At 38.9% G+C, this 26,459-nt stretch overlaps 1 protein-coding gene across 1 annotated transcript in view; it reads right to left on the minus strand.

Annotated features, from left to right (window-relative positions):
• The window catches only part of LOC149139990 (uncharacterized), a 246,851-nt gene that overhangs the window by 79,707 nt on the left and 140,685 nt on the right, over positions 1-26,459 (minus strand). The window contains exon 3 of the mRNA XM_089447038.1: positions 19,401-19,426. Within this exon, the coding sequence (XP_089303164.1) occupies positions 19,401-19,426 (26 nt within the window). The remainder of the gene's footprint in view (positions 1-19,400; positions 19,427-26,459) is intronic.

The raw sequence follows: 26,459 nt of genomic DNA on the forward strand, positions 1-26,459 counted from the left end.
AACCCGTGTTTTCATTACACCTTGTCCCTTTCCGCTGCCTTCTACCTGCGTGCACTCTCCAGTTCACTGCGTGCAGTCTCCCCTTCCTACGCAACCCTTCTTCAACCCGCATTTCCATCCATCCGCATTTCTCCTCGACCTGCCTATCATGCTTCTCTCTTTCCCTGTCCATCGACTTGCAAAAACCCCACTCTTTCACTCCCCAGAAACCTCTTTCCCTGCACTACTCTTTGCCTGCTCATCGCACTCCTCACCCGTTATCAATCCTTTCGCGCAGCTGTAACAACTTCACCTTCACTGCCATCATCCGTCGACCTAAACGCATTCCTTCCATTCCCCATATGCACGTCCCTGCTTGCCCTCCTCCATCTAGCTGCGGGTCGCCGCCGTCGAGAACCTACACATAAGCAACAGTGAGAAATACGCTCATATTTCCTGTATGCGTTTAGGATTTGATTTTTCGATTATTTGTTTTCTTTTTCTTAGTTAGGTTTCATGGTGTTAGCATATGATAGTTAAAATACATTAGATTTGATTTTATGGTGGTCATTTGATTTTTGAATCCTTTTTTTATAAATCATAAAAATTTAAAAAGTTCTTTTAAGATTTAATTTTAGTTTCTGCTTAGTATAGTTTTTTTTTTCATCCATAAAAAATAAAAATAAAAAATCATTAAAAAAAAAAGGAAGTTTTAACGGGTTGGCCTTTGGGTTATTTTTCATTTAGATTTATAGTTTAGTTTAGTTTTATTTTAGAATAAATCAAAAATCAATAAAAAAATTCATAAAAGATAAAAGTTCCTTTTTTATTTTTTTGACTTTAGATTAGATTTTATTTCTATTTAGGATTTTAATTTTATTCTATTTTGATTTTTAGCTTAAAATATATATATATATATATGTAAAAAAATTTAAAAAAAATTGAAAAGCTTAGCTAAAAATTGAAAAATCATTTTGGTGTCATTTTGTGGTATTTTTTTATAGCTAAATGCACTTAAATGTTTATTTACAAGTTCGCTATATGAAAGTGGTAGCTGGTCAGCATTTAAATTTTATGATCATTTAAAGCATTTAATTTTTCTTGAAGTTTAATTGCTGGATCATCGTTAAAGCATTGTGAATTTACTGGATATCTTGCATTGCTTGGGTTATTTGATAAATGATTATTAATGCTGGAATTACAAAGTTCATATTTCTGCAGCATTTGATAAACAATTATTTAATCATTAACTCCATAAGGCACTAGTACATTAACTCCTAAAATCAATCAAGTACTGGTATTTCCTTGTTGTGTCTCCCAACCCAACTGGTCCACAGTTGGTCTTCCTTTGTCCCACAAGGTCTACCCCCCTTAGCCGCGGGAGACGGCTTAAATGGAGAGATCGGGGATCAGGGTGACAACCCCCGGTCTCAGCATTGTCGTGACAATCCGTGCAACAACAATATGAAAAAATCCTATTCTTTTGAAGTTTAGGGTTTTGATAATGTTATAGTCCTTTAGGGTTTGTTGTTAATGTCTAAATGAAACCCTAGATCTTCAGGGTTTGGTCAATTAGGGTTTATGAACAAAACCCTTGTAATAACTAAAGTAAGATCATGGGAATGAAACCCTAGGTGTGTATTCGTCCATATGATCGAAACCCTAGCCTTGTGAAAATTGTTGTATATCTAACTTCGATGTATTGATGTTTGTATCTTGGGATTACCTAATAGATATTGATGTGAAATAGATATGAATATGTGAGTATGCTAACTTAATGTTTTAGTTTGTAAAATCTAGGGTTTGTAACAAAAACCCTAGTAGAGATTGATATTCTAGGGCATGATGATATTGATATGATTTAGCTTTGATCTAGGGTTTGCAAAAAACCCTAGTAGAGTCTGACATGTAATTCTAAAAGCATATTATTGAAACCTTAGATGTATAATTGTTATTTGATTGAATTTTTTATATCTAAGGCTTTGTGTCTCGAAGATAGAATCAAGGGTTTATAACATAACCTTAGCAAGAAGTTAAAGTCTAGTATGTAAAAAGATGTGACTAACTTGGTTTAGGTATTTGATGTCTAAAACATAAATGATTTGATGCTTCCAATGTAATGACATGATTTTGATATAGCTAACTTCATGTTTTGATTTTGGTTGTACTTGTTATTAAAGTTTTGCAAGTACATGATCTTCAAGATGTTGAAGATGTTCATAATGATGAGCGTGATGAAGGAAGCTATAAGAATGATTTGATCAAGATGACTTTGATGCCAAGAGAAACAAATGAAACCTTGAAAAGATGAAGTTTCTTCAATGTTATGAAGTTGTTGATCTTCCTAAGTTGAGAGGGAGCTTGGATGGAAGAAAAACGTATATCTCCCCAATTGAGAGGGAGGGCATATTATGACAATAATAGTGATACCATGAAGAAAGAATGAAATTGAAGATTGAATTAAAGTACTACAAATGGATTTGCAAAAGACTTAAAGAGTACTGAAACTATTTGGTGTTGTAGAAGAAGTAAAACAAGAAGAAAACTTCCGACAAGTTGTATTTGAATAACTTGATGATGATATGATTAGCATCAGGATGATTGAGGATCCTAAGGTTTTTTTTATTTATATATATATTTGAAAGTTTAATACTGATTAGGGTTATGATTGTGCGGAACTCTCATTAAATAAATTGAACATTTGCAGAATGCTTGGATTGATGGATATATAACTGGTAAGCAGAGGTGAAGCATCTTATGGCAAGATGCTTGGGAGAACATCTGGTTGGCCTATGTGTTGATGTCTAGATCCTGAAGAAGGGAGGATTGTAGGTCATGGAGCTCCGAGCTTGGATACGCACCTAGATCCCTGGGTTGGCGATAGAGCTTAAAAGCATGATGGTACCTAGAGTGGTTAAAGCTTGAGTTCACATTAGTCCCACCCGATTAGAGTACCCAGGTCAGGTATCTAATCTATAGCACTGCGTGTGCTAGAACTCTTCATAGTTCATATCATTTTGAGATCTTCCATGTACCTCTATGCGTATGTAATTATGAATACCTCCCTCGTTAAAAGGGAGTGTTGAAGAACGTAACTAGTGTCAATCTTCATAATTGTATTTGAGTCATGATGTAATGCATTTGTCAAAAGAGAGAAAAAGGAATTTTATTATTAAAGAAATTGACTTATTAAAGCATGTGTTTCATGCTTGGGTCAATGGTTTATAGGCCAAAGTCTCCATTGTAGGCTTCCCGGGTTTATGTCAAGTGTCCTAGTCCATATCATGATGTAATAGACCCTTCTTGGGCTTTGTTAATTAAGAAACAAATTTATTTTGATGTAAATAAGGTCCTCTAGGCCTCCTCTACCAAGTCCGCCTCACACTGGACAAGTTGGCCTAACTGAGGAGCAGGCTCTCCTATATAAAGGAAGCAACTCGGCCTCAATTGGAGCACTCACTCAGCAAGTTTGATATGCAATTTTTGGGACAGGAAAGAGTGTGAAATTCAGGGAACAAGGAGGAAAGGGTTAGCAAAAAAGGACTTTGTCAAGCACAAGAAGTCGAAATTCTCTCTTTCTCTCACATGTGTGAAGTCACTGAATTGTGGGAAGGGTTGAAACTGCAGTCCTTATGCTAGGCCAAAATTCTGACGCTAGGGGTCCAAATTCTGAGTTGAAGTTGCATTTGAGAAGCTAACAATTAGTGACATTGGGAGAGATAATCTATTGGAAGAAAGGGTTGAAGTTTTGAAGTTGGGGGTCGAAATTCTAAGTTGAAGCTGCATTTGAGAAGCTAACACTTAGTGACATTGGGAGAGATCATCTATTGGAAGAAAGGGTTGACTTGGTGGAGGAGGAAGGTCTTTTGGTCTAGGGTCTTGGTCTATCTCAACTTGAATTTGCTAGTGGAAGAGTTTGACTGGGCTTTCCCCTATAGAGGGATTTAGCCTTGGATGAGCGCCTACATCTGGTGCCATTGATCTTTGTGCTTTGATTTGACGATTTCTTGATGAAACAAAGATAAAAGAAGAACATCAGAAAGTTAATAAGAACACAAAGATATCACAAGTAATTATCAACATAAATAAATATTCCTGCCTTACCGATTTTCTAACATGTCATGAGGTAAACCGTAAGCTAAATGAAATTAATGTTTTTGCCTGAGATTAGTATAGTAAACTACAACCAAACAACTCATAGGGTTGCCCTGGTTCATGGATTGAAGTAACTTTTCCCACTAGATAATAACTTAAGGACTTTTATAACAACATTCCTTAAAATATTAAACCAATGGGTTTATATGCAAGGATAGCTATGCATATCTGGATTCTGGAAGTGCATCGCAACCCACCAAACTATGAGATAATTGAAATGGTCGTTAGGTTGATAGCTAAGGCTAATTTGTTAAAAGTAAAATAAAGTATTCTGGAGAGATGTCACCACAACGTAGTTAGATATATTAAAACACTTCAATGGCATAATGTTCCACCTTGTGAGAAATTCTTTCACCGGTCAGATTCACTGAAGAGTCTTGGCATAACTATTGTGTTATGTCAAGTAAGATCGTCAACTGTTGATTTTGTAGCCTCGAAAGGTCTTCTACATTGGCTCGGTGTCTTAGCGTGTAGAATATATTTGGTTGCCTCTTTAGGTGCTTGCTTGGTGAAGTAAGTGATTTTATGATTTCCTTCTTAAGGTTAACTTAGGAAAAGTACAATAATTAATTTAATTAATTATTGTGGACTACTAGGCCAATGTTCTAAGCATAAATAATAAAACTAACTAAGTGACTTAAATATAATTTCAGCCATTATAGTTAATTCAAGGTAGGAATGGTGCTAAGAATATCATTCGTTGCAGTCGCTAGGGTTTGACCCTAGGCAGCCACTTCTCCCTTCTCTCTCAGTGATTTGCAGATGTTGGCTTTTCTGGCTCTCGTGGTACTTGGAATCTCGATCTCTCTTGCATAGCCGTCCATTACTTAGCCTCACTCCCCAATATTGCCTTCCTTGGCAGCTGGAATCAAGTGAAGTTTCAAATATGGTGAAGAATTCGCCTTTCTCCTCAACGGTTTGCTCCTTATCATCCTCGGCCTCTGAGTTTATCGCTGCCAAGGGTGCGCCCTCTGAGTCCTTGACGATTGGATTAATTATGCACTTTGTTCCAGTTTCAGGTGAAAAGACACCATGTTAGAAAATCAAAAAGGTAGAAAGATTTTCTTATTCTTGATAATTACTTGTGATGTTTCTTGTTATTACGATTCTTTATATCTTCTTTCTTTTAGTTCATCAAGCAATTACCAAAGCAACAGCACATAAAACAATAGACACTAGATGTAGGCACTATGCGAGGGAAAAACCCCCTCAAGGGGAAACCCAGTCAAGAAATTCTTCCTTTCAATAGTATTCTTTGATATTCTTCACCTTAGACCAAGACCAGACCTTCCCTCCACACCAAGTCAGCCTCCCACAATTTCGACCCCTTTCCAGCAACTTCGACTAGGAAGTAGCTTTCGGCAACTGGCAGCTTTCGACAACAATGAAATTTGGAAGACTTCGATCTCCCAATCTAGGGCACGAAACACAGAGAGAGAGGTACCAAAATTTCGATTTTCTTCTTCTCCTTAGGCTCCACCCAACTCACATTTCCTTTGGCTTCTCAGCAATAGACTTCGCACTTTTCCCAACTACAAGAGATATCGAACCTCTTGTGACAGTGTTCCAAAGGAATTCAACTTGCTTCTATCTATAGGCTCCATGTGAGGTCGAATTAGTGTCCTTATGCCGACTTGATGTGGAGGATACATAAATTATATTTGACTCAATACTTAACCTTTTTACATGATTCAAAAGCCCAAGAAGGGTCTCTTTAAAAGCACAATGACTTTATTGACTCAGCATAAATCCTAGAAGTCCTCAATGGGAGCTTTGACCTAAAACATGGTGACCCAAGCATGAAAGCCATGCTTTAATAAGTCACAATAATAATAATAATAATAATTATTTTCTTTATTCTTTTGACAAGTACATTACAAGATGACTCAAATACATTTAATGAAGACCAAACCTGATTACATTTTGCAACACACCATTCCTCCCTCGAGCCAGGAGGGCTCTCGTCAGGTGGCTCCTCCTCTATCTTTTTGCGACATAGTAAAAGTTGCATCTAGTTGTCATCCCTCTGGGTCGTTTCTTTCCTCCTTTCGCGATATACTGAAACCTATCTCTGGCTCCTCTACTACTAGGATGTCTATTCTTGAAGCTCCTTCGAATAAGGTCCCACTAGTGGCTGAGGCTTTGAGTGAGGAAAATATTTTCTCAGAGGTTGGCTTGATTTTCATGTTCAATGGTCTATGGTCGAGGCTCATACACCTCCATTCTTGGATTTTTGAGCAATGGAAGCCCTTAATTGTTGAAATATGTAATTAGGTTCGATCTTCATAATGACATATGTAATCATGATTTTATGTATTTGATCTAATGAAAAAAATAAATTTATTATTGTTGATCTTGAGGCATGGGTTTCATGCTCAAGGAAATTTATTTTTAGGTCAAGCTCCCATTGTGAGCTCCTAGGGCTTGTCATTGAGTCTACAAGTCATTAAAGTCATTGTCATTGTCATTTAGGGCATGTCACATTGTAAAGAAAGTTATTCGAGCCTATGTTAGAGTTAAAAGACACTCCAAGACCTCATCACAAGTGCTACAACAAGTAGGCCTTCAAAAGGAGCAATTGGCCTATCTAGAAGGGCATGTCAGCCTAGGAATGATGACAAGCCGGCCTAATAGCATGGGAGAGAAGCCTATATATAGGAGGACTTAGCCTCACTCAAGAGATCATCCATCAAGCATCCACGACAAAGAGAGAATTGTGAATAGCAAAGGAAGAGAGCCTCTTTAGTAGCGAAGATAAGGGAGAAGAAGATCGAAGTCTTCTAGCATTGTTTTTGGGTCATTCATCTCACACGTGTGACTGCAGCTAGGGTTTCTGCAGTAAGGTATTGCAGACCTTGAAGAAGCTGAGATATAGCCCAAGAAAGGAGTATTTTTGCTAGTCGGTGTCACAAGAAGAAGCGTCTAATCCAAGCGAAGAGAAGCCTCCTCACAAATCTACCCTAATCAGCTCACATGTGTGGAATCTTTGTAATTGCAGGCAGGCTGAAAACTGCAGACGTGTAATAAGAGGCCGAAATTGAAGAGAAGCCCAAAACAATGGTGTAGCATTTAGTTTGACCATCGTTGACTTAGAAGGAAGAAAAGACCTTCAAGGGACGAATTGTGACTTTGTGTTGGAGAGGTTCTTTGTCAAGGGTCTAGGTCTTGGAATTCGTCAATTGAAGATTCTATAAGAAGAAGAATTCTAGTGGGTTTTCCTCAAGATTGAGAGGCTTTGGCCCTGGCTGATCGCCTATATCTTGTGTCCTTTGTCTTATTGTTCTTTGTGATTTGGTAGTTGTTTGATGAAGAAAACACACAAGAAGAAGAAGCTAATTAAGTGAAGCGAAAATAAATCACAAATAGTTATCAAGCAAGAGAAATCATCCTATGTTGTTGCCCCTAGATTTCTCAACATTAATCTCTAACGATTTGAATATCTACCGTCTGGGAAGAGGTTTCTTTGTCGCAATCTTTCACAAAGTTGAAGATCGAGCATTGATTTCTGAATTGGTCAATGGTTCTGGGGCAGTGCAAGACTCTCTTTGCAACCTTGGCTCCCCTATTTCGACCCTCTTTCAGCTTCAATTTTGACTGCGTCGGTTTGGGTAAGGCTCCCCAACCTCCCTTTGCATGTGAAATCTTGCTTCTTTGACTACATATGGTAATGCATTAGGCAGATTCTATTATCACTACGAAGATACAAATACTACTAAAGCCCATATATGCTCTCATTTGTGTAGAAATAGATTTTAGCATAAGATTTCCTACTGAAATAAAGTTAACAGATCCTGCATATTTACAAGTGCAAAAATTAGATTACAAAAACATCTCTGTAGAGCTTGCTATGAAACCGGGCACTCCCTTAAAAACTGTCCCAAAGCTGGGAAGAATAAAGCAAAGAACATCAGTCGAAAACCAAGATAGTGGGATGGCGGAAATTTTTGGAAATCCGGGTTACAGCTTGTTGCCACACAATCTAGTAGCAGTCCCAGGAGGGGTACCTAAGGGACAACTACTAGACCAAATGACAACAATGGGACAAAGACCCATTGTCACCTCCGTCAGTGTCCCCTGCTCTTTACAGACTTCCACTGATGGGAGGAGCCCCTGTATAGAGGAAATCACTATAAATGATAGGATCAATGTCAAGGTATAATGTAATTTCCAACATCCACTCAAAGGAGAGGCTCAATGCTACAAGAGAAGCTAAAAGGCTCTCGAAGAAAGACCTATAACGAGACCTAGACCTAGGGTTAATGATATTCAATGATGACAAGAAGGCCAAAGGTCAAGGCCCCAAGGATGATTAAGACTACTCAAGAAGCTTTGTAAGATGATTATATGCCTTCATATAGGTTTTTGCTATCTTGAGAAGGACCTAGAATGGGACCACATGAGACCTAGGGTTTATTAATAATCGTGGGAGGAGAACCTCCAAGGTGCTCACTAGGTCAATGTAGTTGAGGGAAAGGGTTTAGAATGATTTATTTCACTGAATACTATGTGCAAAAACCCTCAAGAAGACCTCTCACCAAGATGTTCATGATGATTTCCAGGACTGCAACTTGCACTTTATTTTTCTCACAATCCAACCATGGGAATTGCCTCAAATTTGGAGGAGAGTTAGGGGAAACACCAACACAATAGTATACCCAAATGGTTCTCCAAAGTCACCCCTCCAATGCAATTCGCATCAAGCCCTAGCTAGCCATCTAGGGTTAAGTCCGAAATTTATAAAGAGGAGAAAAAGAGAAGGAAAATAGGGTGATCACCAAGTTTTCTCGAATTAGTGTCTTACCCATGGGCTATGGAGTCTATGTGATTTGATATCCAGCTAAAATTTGTCTTCAAGGAGGCTAAATTGTGATGCCCTAGCTATCATTATTTACCATTTACCCACCCAAGATCAATGGACTTTTATGGAAGATAAACAACTTCTATTCCACTAGGAACATTCATCTACTTGTCATTTAATGAATAACATTGACAAATTTGCAATCTAACAAACTTTGCAATGATATTCAATAATTAGGGCATAAAAAAAACTAGCTAGTTGCAAGATTTCCACACATTAGACATTATTATATGAAGAAAAGAAAAAAATCAACATAAAATCACTTACAAAGTAGCAAGAGATATATCCAAGGCTTCAGCGATGCTCTCTCTAGCCCGGGAAAAACTCGCTCTAGAAGCCCTTCTCTCCGTCGACTCACTCGGAGAGAGACTGCCTCAAAATTTCAGCCCTCCGGCTAAGAACTGTGCAAACCCTCTAGGATTTCGAACTGCTGCCTCCTACAGCTTTTCAATCTCCCTCTTTCGCTCAGCGTTGGGTTCTCTCGCACTGCTCTTCTTGTTCCACCTGTAGCTCTGATACCATGTGAAAATTCCTAAACCAGAATCCTTATTGCAACAACTGATGATATTTCTCAAACTTGTTAGATTTACATGAACAAGTTATTTGCAGTTTCCTACGACAAATATTGAAATGCATACAATGCAGCCTTCACTTAATTAATTTATATGTGAAAACAAGAGACTGAGCAAGAAAGAAAATACAACACAATAACACCATTATTTATGGACAAATGTCCCCGGAAAAAACCCAATGTGGGAAAACTGGTGCAACAGATCTCAGGGTTTTATTATTATGCAGCAGTAAAATCTGAATACATCTCTGGAAGCCTTCCTGACATTCCAGTTACAAAGAATAAACCTGATAGAGAGATTTGTGAGATTACCTCATCTATCACTGGAAATCCTAGCTGATCCAGCCCCAGAATGATTGCCCCTAACTTTTTTGGCTACCTTTGTGCTCCCTCTATGCAGTGTCTTTGTCAGCCCAACGTCAAGCTCACTGGGGACAACGTCAATCCTCTGGCTGGTCCATTTGCTGCCCAAGTGATTCGATTTCTACATCCCGGTCTCACACCCCGACTCCCGGCTTTTGAAACTTTCGGACTCCCTCTTGGCTTCTGCATTGCGTCAGCCCCTCTGGCTCAGCGTTGCCACTGTTGGATCTCCCTCTGCCTTCTCTGCTGAGTATCCTCCGACTGGGAAATATTTCCTTTCGGATACTATCCCTGCCCCTCACTGCAAAAGCTCACTTCGAATCTCTCTCCGGCAGCTGCTCTGCTTCAGAAATTCGATCTTCTGAACTCACTCGGTGTGTTCTCCAAGTGCCCATCAAGCCTTCTCTTATAATTCTCTCGTTGATCAATCAACGGCCCAAATTAAATTCTAATCAATGGCTAGGATCATATTTACTTGATCTCCGCCTTCTTCTAGAAGTTACACCCAAAATTTTGATTAATACCCATTAATTATTTTAATTTCCTAAGTTTAGACTTAGGGTCCCATAAAAAATTATTATTATTTTAATAAAACTGTCTCTAGGTGGAATTTCCCAAAATGCTTTTTGGGTATTGGAGAATGCATGTGTCTAAGCCTCCCTACAAAATTTGAGACTTAGAGCACATCCGATGCTACCCGAATTCAACATAAAAGAGGAATTTTACACACAGACCTTATCAATGAGTTCCACCCTAGCATTGGGGCATATTTGGGAGGAAAAACTCTGCCAATTATTCATGTTTACAAACACAAATAATTTGGGGAGGTTAAAAAACTCCCTAGAGTGAAACCCTTTGACAAGAATCATAGGCTTACATAGGTGTTATTTCATGGCTTAATAGTCATACTAGAATCATTTTACAATAAAATAGCAGAATTTGGGATTAAAATGATGATAATGACAAAAAAAATTGTCCACTATTTTGTACTCTGCTTCTTGGAACTGTTGACATGTACATGGTCAACACTGTGCATTAGTATAGAAACCAAAACGCTCCCTAGCTGCTGCAGCTTTAAATTAGCAAGTAAAATTTTATAAAATAAAATAGAGAGTTCTTAAAAGTTAAAACCACAATCCAGGCAATAATAAATGGACAACATTGTATGACAAAAAATTGATAGTGATGATTAATAGTAAAGTATATGGCCTATAAGGTACATTAACCTCCAGAGGCTGCCTTCAGTGCAGGAATTATGCCACTTGTTCTTTACAGCAGAGACTAACCAGTAGGACAGAAAGGTAACACCATTGAATTTAAAACAGCGTGATAATCCTTCAAATAGGCACTAACCTACATAATTCCCAAATCTACAAAAATATATCTGCATACACCCCTTTATAGATGGGTTATTTATAGGTACAAAGGTTAAAACAGCTTCTACAAGTTGGGAAGATACTTCAACAGCTACATTACTAAAATTCAACCAACTTCTATGCTTGAGACAGTATTCCCTTGTTGCAACTCGAACCTAATAACAAGTCAACATTGATTTTATCCTTCCTAATATTAAAAAGTGTAAGTCAGTGAATTCAAGTTATAATTGCTCATAAATTTCATTGGGTCCAGAGGTCACCAAATAATCCAATCAATATATAGTTATTACATTCTCCCCCTCCTTAATATTATTTGCAATTACAAAACGAGAAAGAGAAAAGCATTCAGAGTCTGACTCACGACTACCATATTCAACAGAGCCCAGTGAGCCAGCTCAAGTGGTTGACTGCTTTGAGCTTCATGCATGAGCCTGAGGGTCAATTGGTCAATTCGCCAGACTGGCTGCCTCTGTTGTCTGCGTCACTTGATGCCCCTGCCCGATCAGGCACTGTAATCAGAGCCAACAGGTTTGCAGTTTGCACTGGTAACCATCTGCCAATGTCAGAAAATGCCCGGAAGTTTCCCTGCATGGTTTTCCTTGGGAAATAAAACCATCTTCATCCCATAATTTGACTCATTAGATGCTTGGAGTTCACCAGGGCAAAGGAAAATGTCATGCAAAATTCATGATGTAGTTTCTTTAGATCCAGTACCTAAAGCTTACAACATATCCTGAACCTATGAACAACAAGACTCATGGCCATATAAGAGGGAGTAACTATAATGAACAACAAGAGACAGGATCTACAACCAGCAAATGACTGAGTGAATTAACAAGTGAACCCAACAATACTGTATATGCACATAAACAGCATGAGATGATCAACAAGAAATTGTAAACAGAAAGAACAGAAACCCACATTGAGTGCCTAGAACGGACAGGGAATGATGAACAACAACTAATTTCAGTTCTTTCCCCAGCTTTGGCATTGCAACTTTCATCCATGCGGAAAAAGAATGTGTCAAATTCAAGGGTTTTCCTCTAACTTTCAACCAGCTAGAGCATTCTCCTTTGAATACAAAAGGTTTTTTCTTCTCTTTGCTCTGCATGTACCACCAGATTAGGGTTTTAACCTATGTTGCACGAAACTTCTAGGAACCCGAAGTTTCGGGACGTAACTGTACCCGTACCCGAAACTCTAAAACTCGACCATCATGTAATCATCTATGAGAGTTAAAACTTAATATAGACTTGTTTTCCTTCTAAATTGCCATATATGGGTCTTATCCCCTTTTCTCTTGCAAGATAATGTGTTATTCACTTATTTATATAAAAAAATAAATAAATAAATTATATATAAACATATATGATGCTTTGGACGGCGTTTCGGCTGATGTTTCCATTTTTGGGAGGTGACGTTTCTAAACATACCCGTTTTGAAAACTCCAAAACGTTTCGACGCTTTGTGCAACCTAGGTTTTAACATTCAACCATTTCTAAATGTACCCGTTTCGAAAACTCCAAAACGTTTCGACGCTTTGTGCAACCCAGGTTTTAACATTCAACCCTTCATCCAGTCAACTTCATTCATGTGAAAATTTCTAATATGAAATTCTACTGCAGCAAATGATTTATTTCACCTACTTATTTCTCACAATAAGATATTTACGAAAAAGCCTTCAGTAAATATTAAAATAAATTCTACTGTAGTTATCACATAATTACATAGAGAAAATAATAGTGATATACAAACACAAGAATCAATCACATCAACACAGTTCTTTTTGGACAATTGTCCCTGGAAAAACCCAATGTGGGAAAACCAATGCAGCGGATGAGGGTTTTATTAATATTCAGCAACAATCGCTTTACAAGGAATGATTTCACAGAGAAACTGAGACACTACTGAGAGAAAACACCTGAGACAAAGTTTCTCCTCTTCCTGGAGAAGTTCTGACACCCTGGAGACCCTTCACCCACCTCTGCGTCAACCTGCATGAGGATTGTGTCTCCAATGGTGTTGTTTTCCTGCTCTTCCCTATGCGTTGTCTCTCGAATGCCCTGTGTCACCTCCTCCTCAGTCATTGACTGTTGTTGATGCCCTCCTCCTCCTCCACCCTGCAACTCTCCCTCTAAAATCGAACTCCTTCTCCTTGAGTATCGATTTCCCTTGAGGTATTGAGTATTTGCCCAGTGTATCTTCAAATGACTCTCAAGTCTTCTCTTATACTTTTCCTGTTGATGAATCAACAGCCGAGATTAAGTCTCTAATCAACGGCTAAAATTAAAACAGACTTGATCCTCGTCTCTTAGAAACTTCTCACCCATATCTTTATTAATACTCATTAATATTTTTATTTTCCTAAGTTTAGAGTTAGGAACCCATTAAAAATATTAATTATTTTAATAACTCCTCATCCGAGTGGAATTTCTCCAAATGATTTATGGGTCTTGGAGATCTCATGTGTTCTAGCCCCTCCACAAAATTTCGGAGCTAGAGCACATCCGATGCTACCCAAAATCAACACTCCGTCTTAGCGAGGGATGTGCCCTAGCAATACTTCCCAATAGAAGCATCACACTAATCCACGGCATCGGTCCTCTGCATTGTTGATGCTTGACCAACTACCCCTCATCCACTGTGTTGTTGCAACCTGTACTGCTACACATGACACTGTAATTGTCACTACTACATTTGTACCACAGCTCCCTCAGAATATGTTGCTCATAGCACTGTCACTGCTAACTGTTGCACTGCAACTCCTTATACTATCCACTTCTGCTACTGAAACGGATTCTTCACCATCCCCATCTTCTCCCTGAAGTAAACAAACTTTGTTCTTCCTAGGGCCTTGGTGAGAATGTCTACCACCTGTTCTCCTGTTGGGGTGTACCTCAACTATATTGCCCCTCGTTGGACACAGTCTCTGATAAAGTGACACTTGATATCAATGTGCTTCGACCAATCATGAAAGACTGGATTCTCAGAGAGCTTGATGCAACTCTGATTATCACACAAAATATTGGTCGCTTCCATCTTTCTCCTGAATAGATTCACAAGCAATTTCCTAAGCCATATAGCTGACAGCCATGGATTTTTGTTTCCTACTACACCAGGAGGTCATTCCTGATCCAATGTTGAAACAGTACCCACCGGTACTTTTCCAATCTACGGAACTTCCAGCTCAATCTGCATCAGTGAACCCACTCAAACTGATGTCATTGCCTTGGGTGTACATCAATCCATGCTCGATTGTTCCTCGTATATATCTGAGAACACGCGTGGCTACTGCCCAATGCACCCTTTTCAGTTCTACCGTGAACTAACTGAGAGTATTGACAGCGTAACAAATGTTTGGCCTGGTATTGACCAGATACATCAGGGACCCTATGTGTTCCCTGTACAAGGTGGGATCGACTTCTTTATCTTCGGATGCATCAATCTTCTTCCAGTTGGTGATCATTGGAGTAGCCATAGGTCTACAGTCTTGCATTCTGAACCTTTTCAAAATCTTTATAGCGTATCTCCCTTGCCCAAGGAAAATTTCACCCTTCTGCTGCCAAACTTCCAACCCCATGAAATAATGCATCCATCCAAATCCTTCATGTCGAATTTGGTGGTTAGATTCTCCTTGCAATCTTTGACCCTGGATGTCCTGTCAGAAAGAGATCATCCACATATAAAACCAGGATTAGAGACTCATTCTCTACAACCAAATAGTAGAGGTTAGGATCTGCGTCACTCTTGACGAATCCCATCTTCTGCAAGTAGCCATCAATTCGACCGTACCATGCTCTAGGTGCTTGTTTAAGCCCATACAGAGCTTTCTTCAATCTGCATACATGAGATTCCTTCTCATGAGTCTCAAAACCTCCTAGTTGTTCAATGTATACTTCTTATTTTATCACCACGTTCAAGAACGTCGTCTTGACATCCATCTGGTGAATCTCCCACCCCATTTGAGTTGCAAGGGATATCACGGATCTAATAGAAGTATACCTGGCTATTGGGGCGAAGGTTTCTTTGTAGTCTATCCCTTCCTTCTGAGCAAACCCCTTAGCCACAAACCTGCCTTTGTATTTTTCTACACTGCCGTCTACAACGTATTTGACTTTGTAGAGCCATCTCATCCCTACCACTGACCTGTCCTAAGGCCTAGGTACCACTTCCCAAACATCATTGACCATTAGGGAACTGTATTCCTCCACCATAGCATCTACCCATACTTGATGCTGAACAGCCTCCTGAAAACTGGAGGGTTCTCCAACATGAGCCACCAAGGCTTAGTATATGTCTGGATGGCTACGCTCCCTTTTCTCGTTCCTGGGCGCCCCGACAAAATCCTTTGTATCTCGTAGTATCTGTCGAAGTTCCCGGCTCACTCTACCACTGGTTGTGGGTATATCTATTTGCTCCTCCTCTTCCTGAGGCTCCACCTCTGGAGTTTTGTCTTTAGGAGAAATACTAGCGCTAGTTTCTGCTGGTCAAAGTGGTTGTACCAATGAATCATCCTTTGACTACTCTTCGGAAGGCATTTCTTAGGATTTTCTAAAGGCTCTGTCCTCCATGAACTTCACATCCCATCGGATTACGATCTTCCTATTCCCCGGAAGATAGATTCTATATGCCTTAGCATTCTCGTTATATCCTACAAGATATCCTTTCTCTGCAATCTAATCCAATTTCTTCCTCTTCTCTTCGAGTACATGGCAATATGCCAAATTCCCAAATATCCTGAAATGAATCACTTCAGGCTTCTTACTAGTGATGACACTCTCCGGAATAATCTTACCTGATGCCTTGTGGGGAGTCTTGTTCTGGATATACACTGCCATGTTGCATGCTTCTGCCCATAGAAACTTGGGCATATCCTAATCATACAACATTGCCCTGTTTGCTTCAACAATAGTTCGGTTCTTCCTTTCTACGACTCCATTCTGCTCTGAATTATAAGGGGTTGTCCACTCTCTTTTGATGCCTTCCCTTGCGCAAAAATCAGTGAAGTCCTTGTCGATGTATTCTCCACCATTGTCTGAGCGCAATATCTTTATCTTCTTTCCTGTCAGATTCTCAACTAGAGCCTTGAACTCTTTGAATCAACCAAAAACCTCATCCTTGGTTTTCAGAAAGTAGATCCAAGTCTTTCTGGAATGGTCATCAATGAAGGTGACGAAATATTCGGCACCACTAAGAGCTTTTGTGGACATGGGTCCACAGATATCTGAGTGTATCAATCCCAAAACACTCTTAGCCCTATTGTTGCTTCTGGAAAATGTTGCCTTAGCGTACTTGCCTAGTGCGCATCCTCTGCATACATCATCTCATTCGGTACTTAATTCTGGAACTCCCGATATTGTTTTCTCAAGAATTCTTAGAGCCCCATGGTGTAAGTGTCCCATCCTCCTGTGCCATAGTTCATTCAAATCTTTATCCCCACTGTTGCCTATCAGTGCCATTGGAGATTCTAGCTGTAATCTATACAGCCTGTTACTTCTGATTGCAATCTGGGCCTTCTTTTTCCAACTTGGGTGTTTGACATGTACTTTCTCCTTAACGAATAAAACGCCATAGCCTTTGTTTTGAAGAGAGATACAGAGAGTAAGTTCATCCCCAATCTTGGCACATGCAGCACATTGGTTGCTCAAAGCTGATCCCCTGCTTTTGTTTGAAAGACTACAGTACCCCTTCCTACGGGGGTACACTTTGTCTTTACTCCCATGGTGATCTGAAAATTCATCCTTTCTTACTGATAATTTCAAAAACATTCTCGTATTCCTGTCATATGCCAAGAAGCTCCACTATCTATATACCAAACCTCAAAGGAGGCAAAACTTGCTAGGCAAGCAACTTCTTACAGTCTGGAAGCTAACATAGAGTAATCATGATCCATGTTCTTTGTGCTCTCTTCTTTCTCTGGAGATCTGCGTGAGTCCCTCTAAGTTGATGTCTCGGCATCATACTCCCGACTCATAGAAGATTCTTTTATCATGTTGCCCAATCTCTACTCTGATACCATGTGAAAATTTCTAATATGAAATTCTACTGCAGCAACTGATTTATTTCACCTACTTATTTCTCACAACAAGTTATTTAAGAAAAAGCCTTTAGTAAATATTAAAATAAATTCTACTGCAGTTATCACATAATTACATGGAGAAAATAACAGTGATATACAAACACAATAATCAATCACATCAGCACAATTGTTTTTGGACAATTGTCCCTGAAAAAACCCAATGTGGGAAAACCGGTGCAGTAGATGAGGGTTTTATTAATCTTCAGCAACAATTGCTTTACAAGGAATGATTTCACAGAGAAACTGAGACACTACTGAGAGAAAACACCTAATACAGTTTCTCCTCTTCCAGGAGAAGTTCTAACACCCTGGAGACCCTTCACCTACTTTTGCGTCACTTTTGCACCCCTCTGTGTCAGTCTGCGTCAGCTTGCGTGAGGACTATGTCTCCAATGGTGTTGTCTGCCTGCTCTTCCCTCTGCGTTGTCTCTCGAATGCCCTGTGTCACCTCCTCCTCAGTCACTGACTGCTACTAATGCCCTCCTCTTCCTCCACCCTACAACTCTCCCTATAAAATCGAACTCCTCCTCCTTGAGAATCGATTTCCCTCGGGGTATTGAGTATTTGCCCGGTGTATCTTCAAATGACTCTCAAGTCTTCTTTTATACTTTTCCTGCTGATGAATCAACAGCCGAGATTAAGTTTCTAATCAACGGCTAAGATTAAAACAGACTTGATCCTCGTCTCTTGGAAGCTTCTCACCCATATCTTTAATAATACTCATTAATATTTTTATTTTCCCAAGACTTAGGAACCCATTAAAAATATTAATTATTTTAATAACTCCTCATCCGGGTGAAATTTCTCCAAACGATTTCTGGATCTTGGAGATCTCATGTGTTCTAGCCCCTCCACAAAATTTCAGAGCTAGAGCACATCCAATGCTACCCAAAATCAACAATTCATAACATCTAGAATTAGGACATAAGGGTTTTGAATTTTGTAGAACTGGGGACATTTTGGAAAATTCTGAATCTTTTCTCACCACAATTTCATACAGCAAGGTCTGGAGAAAGGGTTTTTGGACGTATTTGTGATTTCACTGGTGGTGGTATTATGCAAGGGGTTATTTCTGAGCACGAATTAAGACACAGAGATTTTGGCCTTTCACCCAGTGACCCAGTACATATTGCTAATAATGTGTTGTCTCCTGAAGATTTTGGATTTTCATTAAACCAAGAAGCAATTTCTCAATCCATAGGAATGATGGGGGAACCATGGAAAAGGAATCAAGAGGGATGGACAAGTCACTGCAGAAAGCCAAAAAAAGATGCAAGATGGAAAAAAAAAACCTATTGAGAGAAAATTTTCAGATGAAACTGTGTGAAGGATTTCAGGTGGACACTCCACCCATTGTCAGGGACCTGAGAAAAAAACTATTCCCTCAAACAACTGTCAAACGGACAAAACGACCATAAGGCGACAACAAAAGTAGGGCCACAGCCTCATTCTACTCAAACTGATGTGCCTGAGGAGACTTGTATTTACCCTTGCCGAAGCTTTTGGATGGAACTTTCCCCAATTCCATCGACAAGATAGGAATAGGCATCATTGAGCAAGCCAGTGAGTTTTTTGTTGACACCAACTGAGACTCACAGTTTGCATAAAGAATGGTGCTCAGTTAGAATGATTAAACATCAAATGATCTAGAGAGTAATTAAACCGCGATCCACAGCAAGCTTTACTCCACACTTTATTCATCATCTATAGCAACAAAAAAGATTCATCTTTTATTTGCAGCCAATAAAAACAAAGAACTTCAACACCGTCAATGAATATAGTGCTTCCTTTGGGCCCTAAAGTGAACACTAAACTTTACATCTAAGAAGAAACATATAAATAGAATATAATATTGTAGACAAGGAAATAACATTATGTATTAGCACAAAATTCCAATGAAGAATAAAGTAAATTTACTTGACCATCACTTTACAGAGAAATCCACAATAAAGCATAAGATTTTGCTTGTATGTCTAGTTAAAGTTATACAACATATGAGAAATTTACATGTAAACTTACGCTTGTGGTACTTGGTATGTTGATAACTGATGTCGATAAAATTGTGAAACATGCAATAACCACAAAAAAAAACATTCATTAGTGAGTTGAAATTAAAAAAAACATATTTTTCACTCTCCTTCCTACAAATTTACAGGTTGAACCTTTAATGAAAGCAAGCAAAACAAAATGAAAAGAAAAAAAGACAACTTTTCATTCAAGACATAAGCCAATAAATAAAGCAAGAGAGAAGCATTCCATTGCTCCAATTATCTTGGAAGCAAAAACTCACAACAGTAAAAATTCCTATATACCATATTAATACATATTGGTTCTCATTGCTCATAACTATGGTAACATGTTTCATGAGGATTTATACAGTAAAAAATCCTAAATTGACAAGGCAATTGTTAATAACTTAATAGCTACTAGTCAGAATATTTCCAAATCTGTTTCTAATGATTGGATAAGTATGAGTCAAAACTATTCTGGAAATCAACATCCATACACATGCATGTAAAAGAAGGTGCATCCATGTGGGTGATTGCAAGTCCTGGGTGACTTTGACGGCAGAGAAACACCCCTTATAGTGCACCAGTTTAGCCAACATGATTCTATAAGAAGTATTTCCAAAAAAAGGCATACATTGGTCATTCATATACAAACAAATTTTAAACATATAAAACACATGAACTAGACACTCACATAAAGAATCCCAAATATGTCCCTACGAAATAACCATGTGGAGTACCCGTAGACTTACCAGATATAAAGAACATCGCAATATCCTTGACATTTGGCCAAAGCGTGCACATTAGGGCACAGATTACTAAAAGAATGAGAATAGAAATTGCAATGTAATACTTTCAAAATCAGAGGAAAAGAGGTAGGTACTAACCATTCTACTACAAATCCACACTTTATACTAGTGAGATAAATATGAATTTGAAAGAGAGAATTGGCACCCCTTTCCTACTTGCCTCTGCACAAAATATTTTTGTAACACGCCCCTTTATATTTTCAGAATGCACATTGCAACAAGCACCCTTTAATAATTCATAATTTACGTAGAATCTATGATTTACCAAGTTTCCAGGATGGGAGAGCACAGGAACAGGCAGATGCACAAAGAGGACATGTGGGGGGACCGCCAAATTTTAGGAAATTCAGGGAGGGCAGGGGAACATCCGGGTCCCAAGCATAGGGGTCCCTGTCTCTAAAATTATAAAATATAAAAATAATGATGATAAATTCCCAACAACAACAATTCATCACATGTAAATTCATCATTGTGCAATCTAGTGGAAATGCTATAATTCTACCAATCATGAAATCCTGAAAACTGTTAAACCTACTGAATTCTTAATGGTATATGAAATTCTACTTTCTCCTTGTAAAGTTTGATGAGGTTGGAACCACTCAAACATCCTGAAATAATTAATGTTAATGTTAAAAATTTAAGTAAAAGTGGGTAAAGGGATGAAATGATAAATCCCAGTGTTTGCACTAATCGCCAAATAATCGCGATAATATCGTTTTATCACAATTTTTTCAAAACAAAGATAAAATTGTGGGTTTTTTTATAGCCGATTTTTTCAAAAAAATTGCGATTTTTATCCAAAAAATCGTGGAAAAAAATAATAATAATAATAATAAATAAATAAATTTGAGGAGGAGGAGGTGACCCAAGCTACCCCTGTCACCAGTAGAGGACGTGGTCTACCTCTTGTAGCTCCTAGTTCTTCAGCTTCTAGAGCACAGCAGAGTCTACTGCCAACTCCACCGACATCTACATCTAGAGGGGCAAAGGAAATCAGTAATATTAAACTTTAGTTATTTGGTTCATTTCATTGTATATGACATTATGACTCATGATATGAGATACATTATTATATTTTTTGTTGATATTTTGAGGCTGAGTTGGGACTCAAGAGTCAGGACTTACTATTCAGGACATGATTCACTGTTATGTGTGATGTAGCACTAGAAACGATATTAAACATCTTATATATTAGTTCTTTTATCATATTTATGCGTCAATGTATTTATTTTATGTTGTAGCTAGGTTAGATATTAAAAAAATTGAAAAAAAATGAATATTTTTGTATGTTACGATTTTTTCCCGATTATCACCAATTTTTTCCCGATTTTTTCCTCGCACCAAAATTATCCCGATAACGATTAGTGCAACATTGATAAATCCTTTGCTCACTTTTACTTTAAGAATTTAATATTACCATTAATTACCAAGGTCCTAGGCTCCTCAAACCTCTATCCCTTATTTTTTCCTATCTTCATGGGCTGTTAGACAAAACATATTGGGGGGAGCACCAATGTGTCCCACATCTGGGGGGAGGGGGGATGCTCATACATCCCCATTTGGGGGAAATGCATCCCCTGCACTGGGGAAACATTTCACCATGTGTTTCCCCAAGTTTCCTTCAAAGGGAGACATGGGAAAACATTTCCCCAGTTGTCTCCCCATCCCCTGAGAGTGAGAAACGTGGGGGGCGTGCCCCCTTCCTTTAGGGACGCATCCCCATGAAAAACTGCTTAGATATGGGCTTCCCTAGTCTACAATCCATCACAAGAAGATGTTGGTTGCTGACATTGGAACCCCTCAAACTTGTATATAAATCACGAAACTAAACCACTAACATACACCTAAAATGCTTTAGCTAAAACCTGAGATAGATTCCTCCCCTTCAATTACCGTTTTAACAAAATCCATCATGCCAAGATACATGAAAATCTGACAAAAACCAACCACCCATCTGGCACCAGGAGAACCTTTACCCTTAGGACAAAGATTACATTAGCTTTAAAAGGTTGCATAAACTCCTAGCCAACAAGCTTTTTCAAACCCATATTTTATGCATCATTGATTACAAATGAATAAGCACCAACAGGAGACCCCATAGGTGTTATAAAATCAAAAAGGCAGAAAGATTTTCTTATTCTTGATAATTACTTTTGATGTTCTTGATTTGTGAAGACAATATCGCCGATATTCGCAAATATCGCGATATTTTCGAGGAGACAAGATATCACCGAGGAAATATCGCGATATTTTTTTCTCCCCAAAAATCATAGTTTTAAGACTCCGACTCCGACTCTGACTCGACCGAGGATCGACCCCGACTCCGACTCCGACTCCGGCAGGCTCGATTTCAATGACTCGGTCGTTGTAAAAAATACATTAAATATTTATTTTTTTTTATAAGAAAACATAATTTTAAAGATTTTAAACATAATTTTAAAGATTTTCATTCATGTTTCCAAACACACAGCATTATAATATAGATGGAAGACAACATATGATCAAAGTAGGCTCATGAACCAATCCATTATATCAAAATGGTACCCAATGGCAATACATAGTCAACTGTCATACATGATCAAAGACTCAAAACAAAAAACACATAACCAAGGAGGCTAGAAATGGCCTCTACAACAAAAGTAAACTGTGACGGTGACCAGACTCCAGTACTAGTACTACAGTACTACTGGCTAGTAGCTACTGTCACAGGAGCCAAGATCATGTCGATCAATCTCTGGATCATCATCATCAGAGTCAGACAGGGGACCCCATGGCTCCTCCTCATCATCATCATCTCCAACTGCAACTGTAGAAGTGGTACCACTAGCAGGTTGTGCAACTGCAGCAGATGCAAGTTGAGATAGAGTAGATATGCGGTTGCGCTTCTGTCGTGGCTGAGCAGAGGAAGCACCTACAACTGGAGTCCTTGCTGGCTATGAGACTGAGGCTGGTGGATTGGGATATGCATTCAACTGAACAGGCTGAAGTTGAACAACATGTTCAAGTTCAACTGATGTCTCCATATCTAAATCTACATCAAGATCCTCATCAGGATCAAACTCTGCTGGACGACTCTCCACTACCCAATCTGATGTTGGATCAATGTCTTCCAACACAATGGGATCTGAATCAGGTCTTTTGTTCAGCAAATGGTTTCGTCTGAGCCAAAGGTTGTATTGGACATAAACTAGATCATTTAACCGTTTTTGATCCAAACGGTTTCTCTTCTTTGTGTGAATCCTCTCAAAGACAGACCAATTGCGCTCACACCCAGATGCACTGCAAGTTTGACTCGAAATACGAATTGCAAACCTTTGCAATTCGGGACAATGGCCACCAAAGACCTCCCACCATTGTGCTGCAAAAAACATAGGAGTGTAATGAGTTAGCTCAACAAAATTACAAATTATATCTAACTTTCAAATTATAAACGATTTAACAAACTTTAAAAAAAAAAGTAAAACTATTAAGAATTTGAAAATTGAAATTTTTGTTTACCTGGCTCATCTGCTTCTCTTGCAATCTTTGCTAGGTTCTTCCCAAAGGTACCTGCTGCATTGTTGAAGATATTGGCCTGTCGGTGTATCTCCAACTGATCAGACTCCAATGGGATCATGCGTTCAATGCAATCAACCAGTCCATCTCTGACCTCCCCCCTCAAAGCTCCTGACTCCTTAGCTTTATAATGATACCGTGGGTTCAAAAAATACCCAGTTGCATGTATAGGGCGATGGAGTTGATTGTTCCATCTTTCATCAATGATTGCCCAAATGGGCCCATACTTTGCCACTATATCCTTGTATATCGTCTTTATTTGCTCCTTTGCTTGATCCATAGCCTCATAAATGAAGCCCATAGCCAACCTTTCCCCATCCACCAACCGCAACACCTTAACTAGTGGCTCAGCAAGCTTCACAATCTCTGCTGCCTTTCTCCAAAAAGTTTCTTCATGGACTTTCCTTTTCAATTCTTTGCCTTCTGGTTTGTTAGACCAATTGCTTTGATTCCATTCATCACTGGAAAACATATTTTGCAAGTTTCTATGTTGGGAAAGCATAGATTGCAATGTCAAAAAATGTGTAGCAAATCTAGTGATGGCAGCCCTAATAATATCCTTGCCCCTAATGTGTTTCCTCATGAGGCTCAAAACCAATGTATGATTGTAGATAAATTTTGTTATGCTTTTGGCATGATCTATAGTGTTTTTGACCCAATCTAATTTTCCAATATCCTCAAGCATGAGGTCTATGCAATGTGCAGCGCATGGGGTCCAAAAGATGGTCTTGTGTTTTTCCTCTAACAGTTTACCAGCAAGAACATAGTTAGAGGCATTATCTGTGATGATTTGAACAACATCAGCCACCCCCACCTCCTCAACAACCTGATCCAATAGCTGAAACAACAAGTGGCCATCTTTTACCTTATCAGATGCATCAACTGATTTTAAAAACATGGTTCCCTGTGGGCAGAAGACAAGAAAGTTTATGATGGTACGGTTTCTTTGATCAGTCCATCCATCTGACATGATGGTACACCCTGTTCTTGCCCATGAGTCCTTGAACTCTTGCAAATACTCATTAATGGATTGAATTTCTTTTTGCAAACGAAACCCCCTTAGCTCATGCATAGTAGGGCCTTTAAAGCCTTTTCCAGCAGCATGTATGGCATCAAACATAGGCTCATAATATGGTGAACGAGCAGCATTAAAGGGGATATCAGCATCATACCACCATCTAGCTATGTACTCACAAGCAGTCTCCCTCAATTCTTTCTTCCAATGGTCATCTAAAGTGGGCTGCAATTGAGTTTTACTAACTTCAGGACCATGTGCATCTGATGGAGAGGAGGGAGTGAAATAACTTTTGATAGTCACATCACCCTTTTTCATTCTACCCTTTCCCTTATCTTGAACAGAACCAAAAGAGGGAGGAACATATCGGAAAGGGTTGGATGTATCAGTTTGAGGGATAGAGGAAGAACCCTCAAAATCATAATGGGGGTTGGCAGCCATCATTTTTTGTATCTCCCTCTTCCTCCCAATTTCAGCCTGTATGTCTCTTTGCCTAGCCTTATCTTCTTTAAATTTCTCAAAGCTGGCCAGCAAATTCTTCCTAATCTCCCCAATTTCTGGTGAGGTACATGGGGTAATTTGGCCTCTAATCCCTGCCAAGTGTTGTTTCAACCTATTAATGCCCCCAGGACCTTCCTTAATTTTCCTATGGCAAAATTTGCATTAAATTTGACTATCAACCATTTCAACATATGCACAAGCAGGATCTCTTGCTCTAGGTGCCATTTTTTGACTAGGAAATGAAAGCAAACAATCTGAAAATGAAAAAAAAAAAAACTTGATTCAATGCTCATTTATTTGACAAAAAACACTCTCTAAGATTTCTAGATATGCACCTAAAATTTACTAAGCAAAAACAGATTTATAGAGGTGAAAATAAATACCTCCAGGCACAAACTGCCTCCTCAAGCTTGCTCCAAGAATCAGCTCCTCAATGCTACTCCAAATGGCTGCCCAAGAAGCTCCTCACTCCAGCTACAATGCTCCTCCAAGACTCCTCACTGCTGCTCCAAAACAAGCTCAAGATCTGCTCACTAACTCTCAAAGAAGACTCTCACTCAAATGCATAAGATTGTTGTGAGTGAATGAGAGCACTTGGGTATGTTAAATAGGGTTTGGGGGAGGGAAATGGACCCCAAAAATCATTTAGCAAATTCATATAACTACTTGACATCCAAACCAATCAAAAAACACCAAAAAATCCATTAAAAAAATAATAAAACGTTGTTTACGTGTGCCTGGGTCGTTTGTTTGTGACTCGGCCGAGTCATAACGGAAACGACCAAGTTGGCCGAGTCATGGGTGACTCGGCCAACTGAACCGTTTCAAGGGCCGGGTCATCATTTTTGCTATTGACTCGGATCAACCAGGCCGTTTCGGTTTCGAAACGGCCGTTTCTTAAAACAATGCCAAAAATATCGCAACATTTTTGAAATATCGGCGATATTTTGGGAAAATATCGCGCTACGACCTAAAAAATCGTCGAGCTGGTGAAAAAATGCGATGTCGCGGCTAGAAAAGGCCAAAATCATTTTTTCCTCATTCTTGTTTTCTAATTGTTGGAGAAGGAAGGGGAGAGCATTGTTCTTGCTGTCAAGGAGGATTCGAGGGTTGAATAGCCATTATTGCCACCAACAATGAAATATTTTGTTGATCAAAGATTGAAGAAGAGTGAGATAATCTTCATTTC

Source organism: Pinus tabuliformis, chromosome X (genome assembly GCF_031772625.1).
Source record: "Pinus tabuliformis cultivar Carrire ecotype Pingquan chromosome X, CPIR1, whole genome shotgun sequence".
Classification (NCBI taxonomy): domain Eukaryota; kingdom Viridiplantae; phylum Streptophyta; class Pinopsida; order Pinales; family Pinaceae; genus Pinus; species Pinus tabuliformis.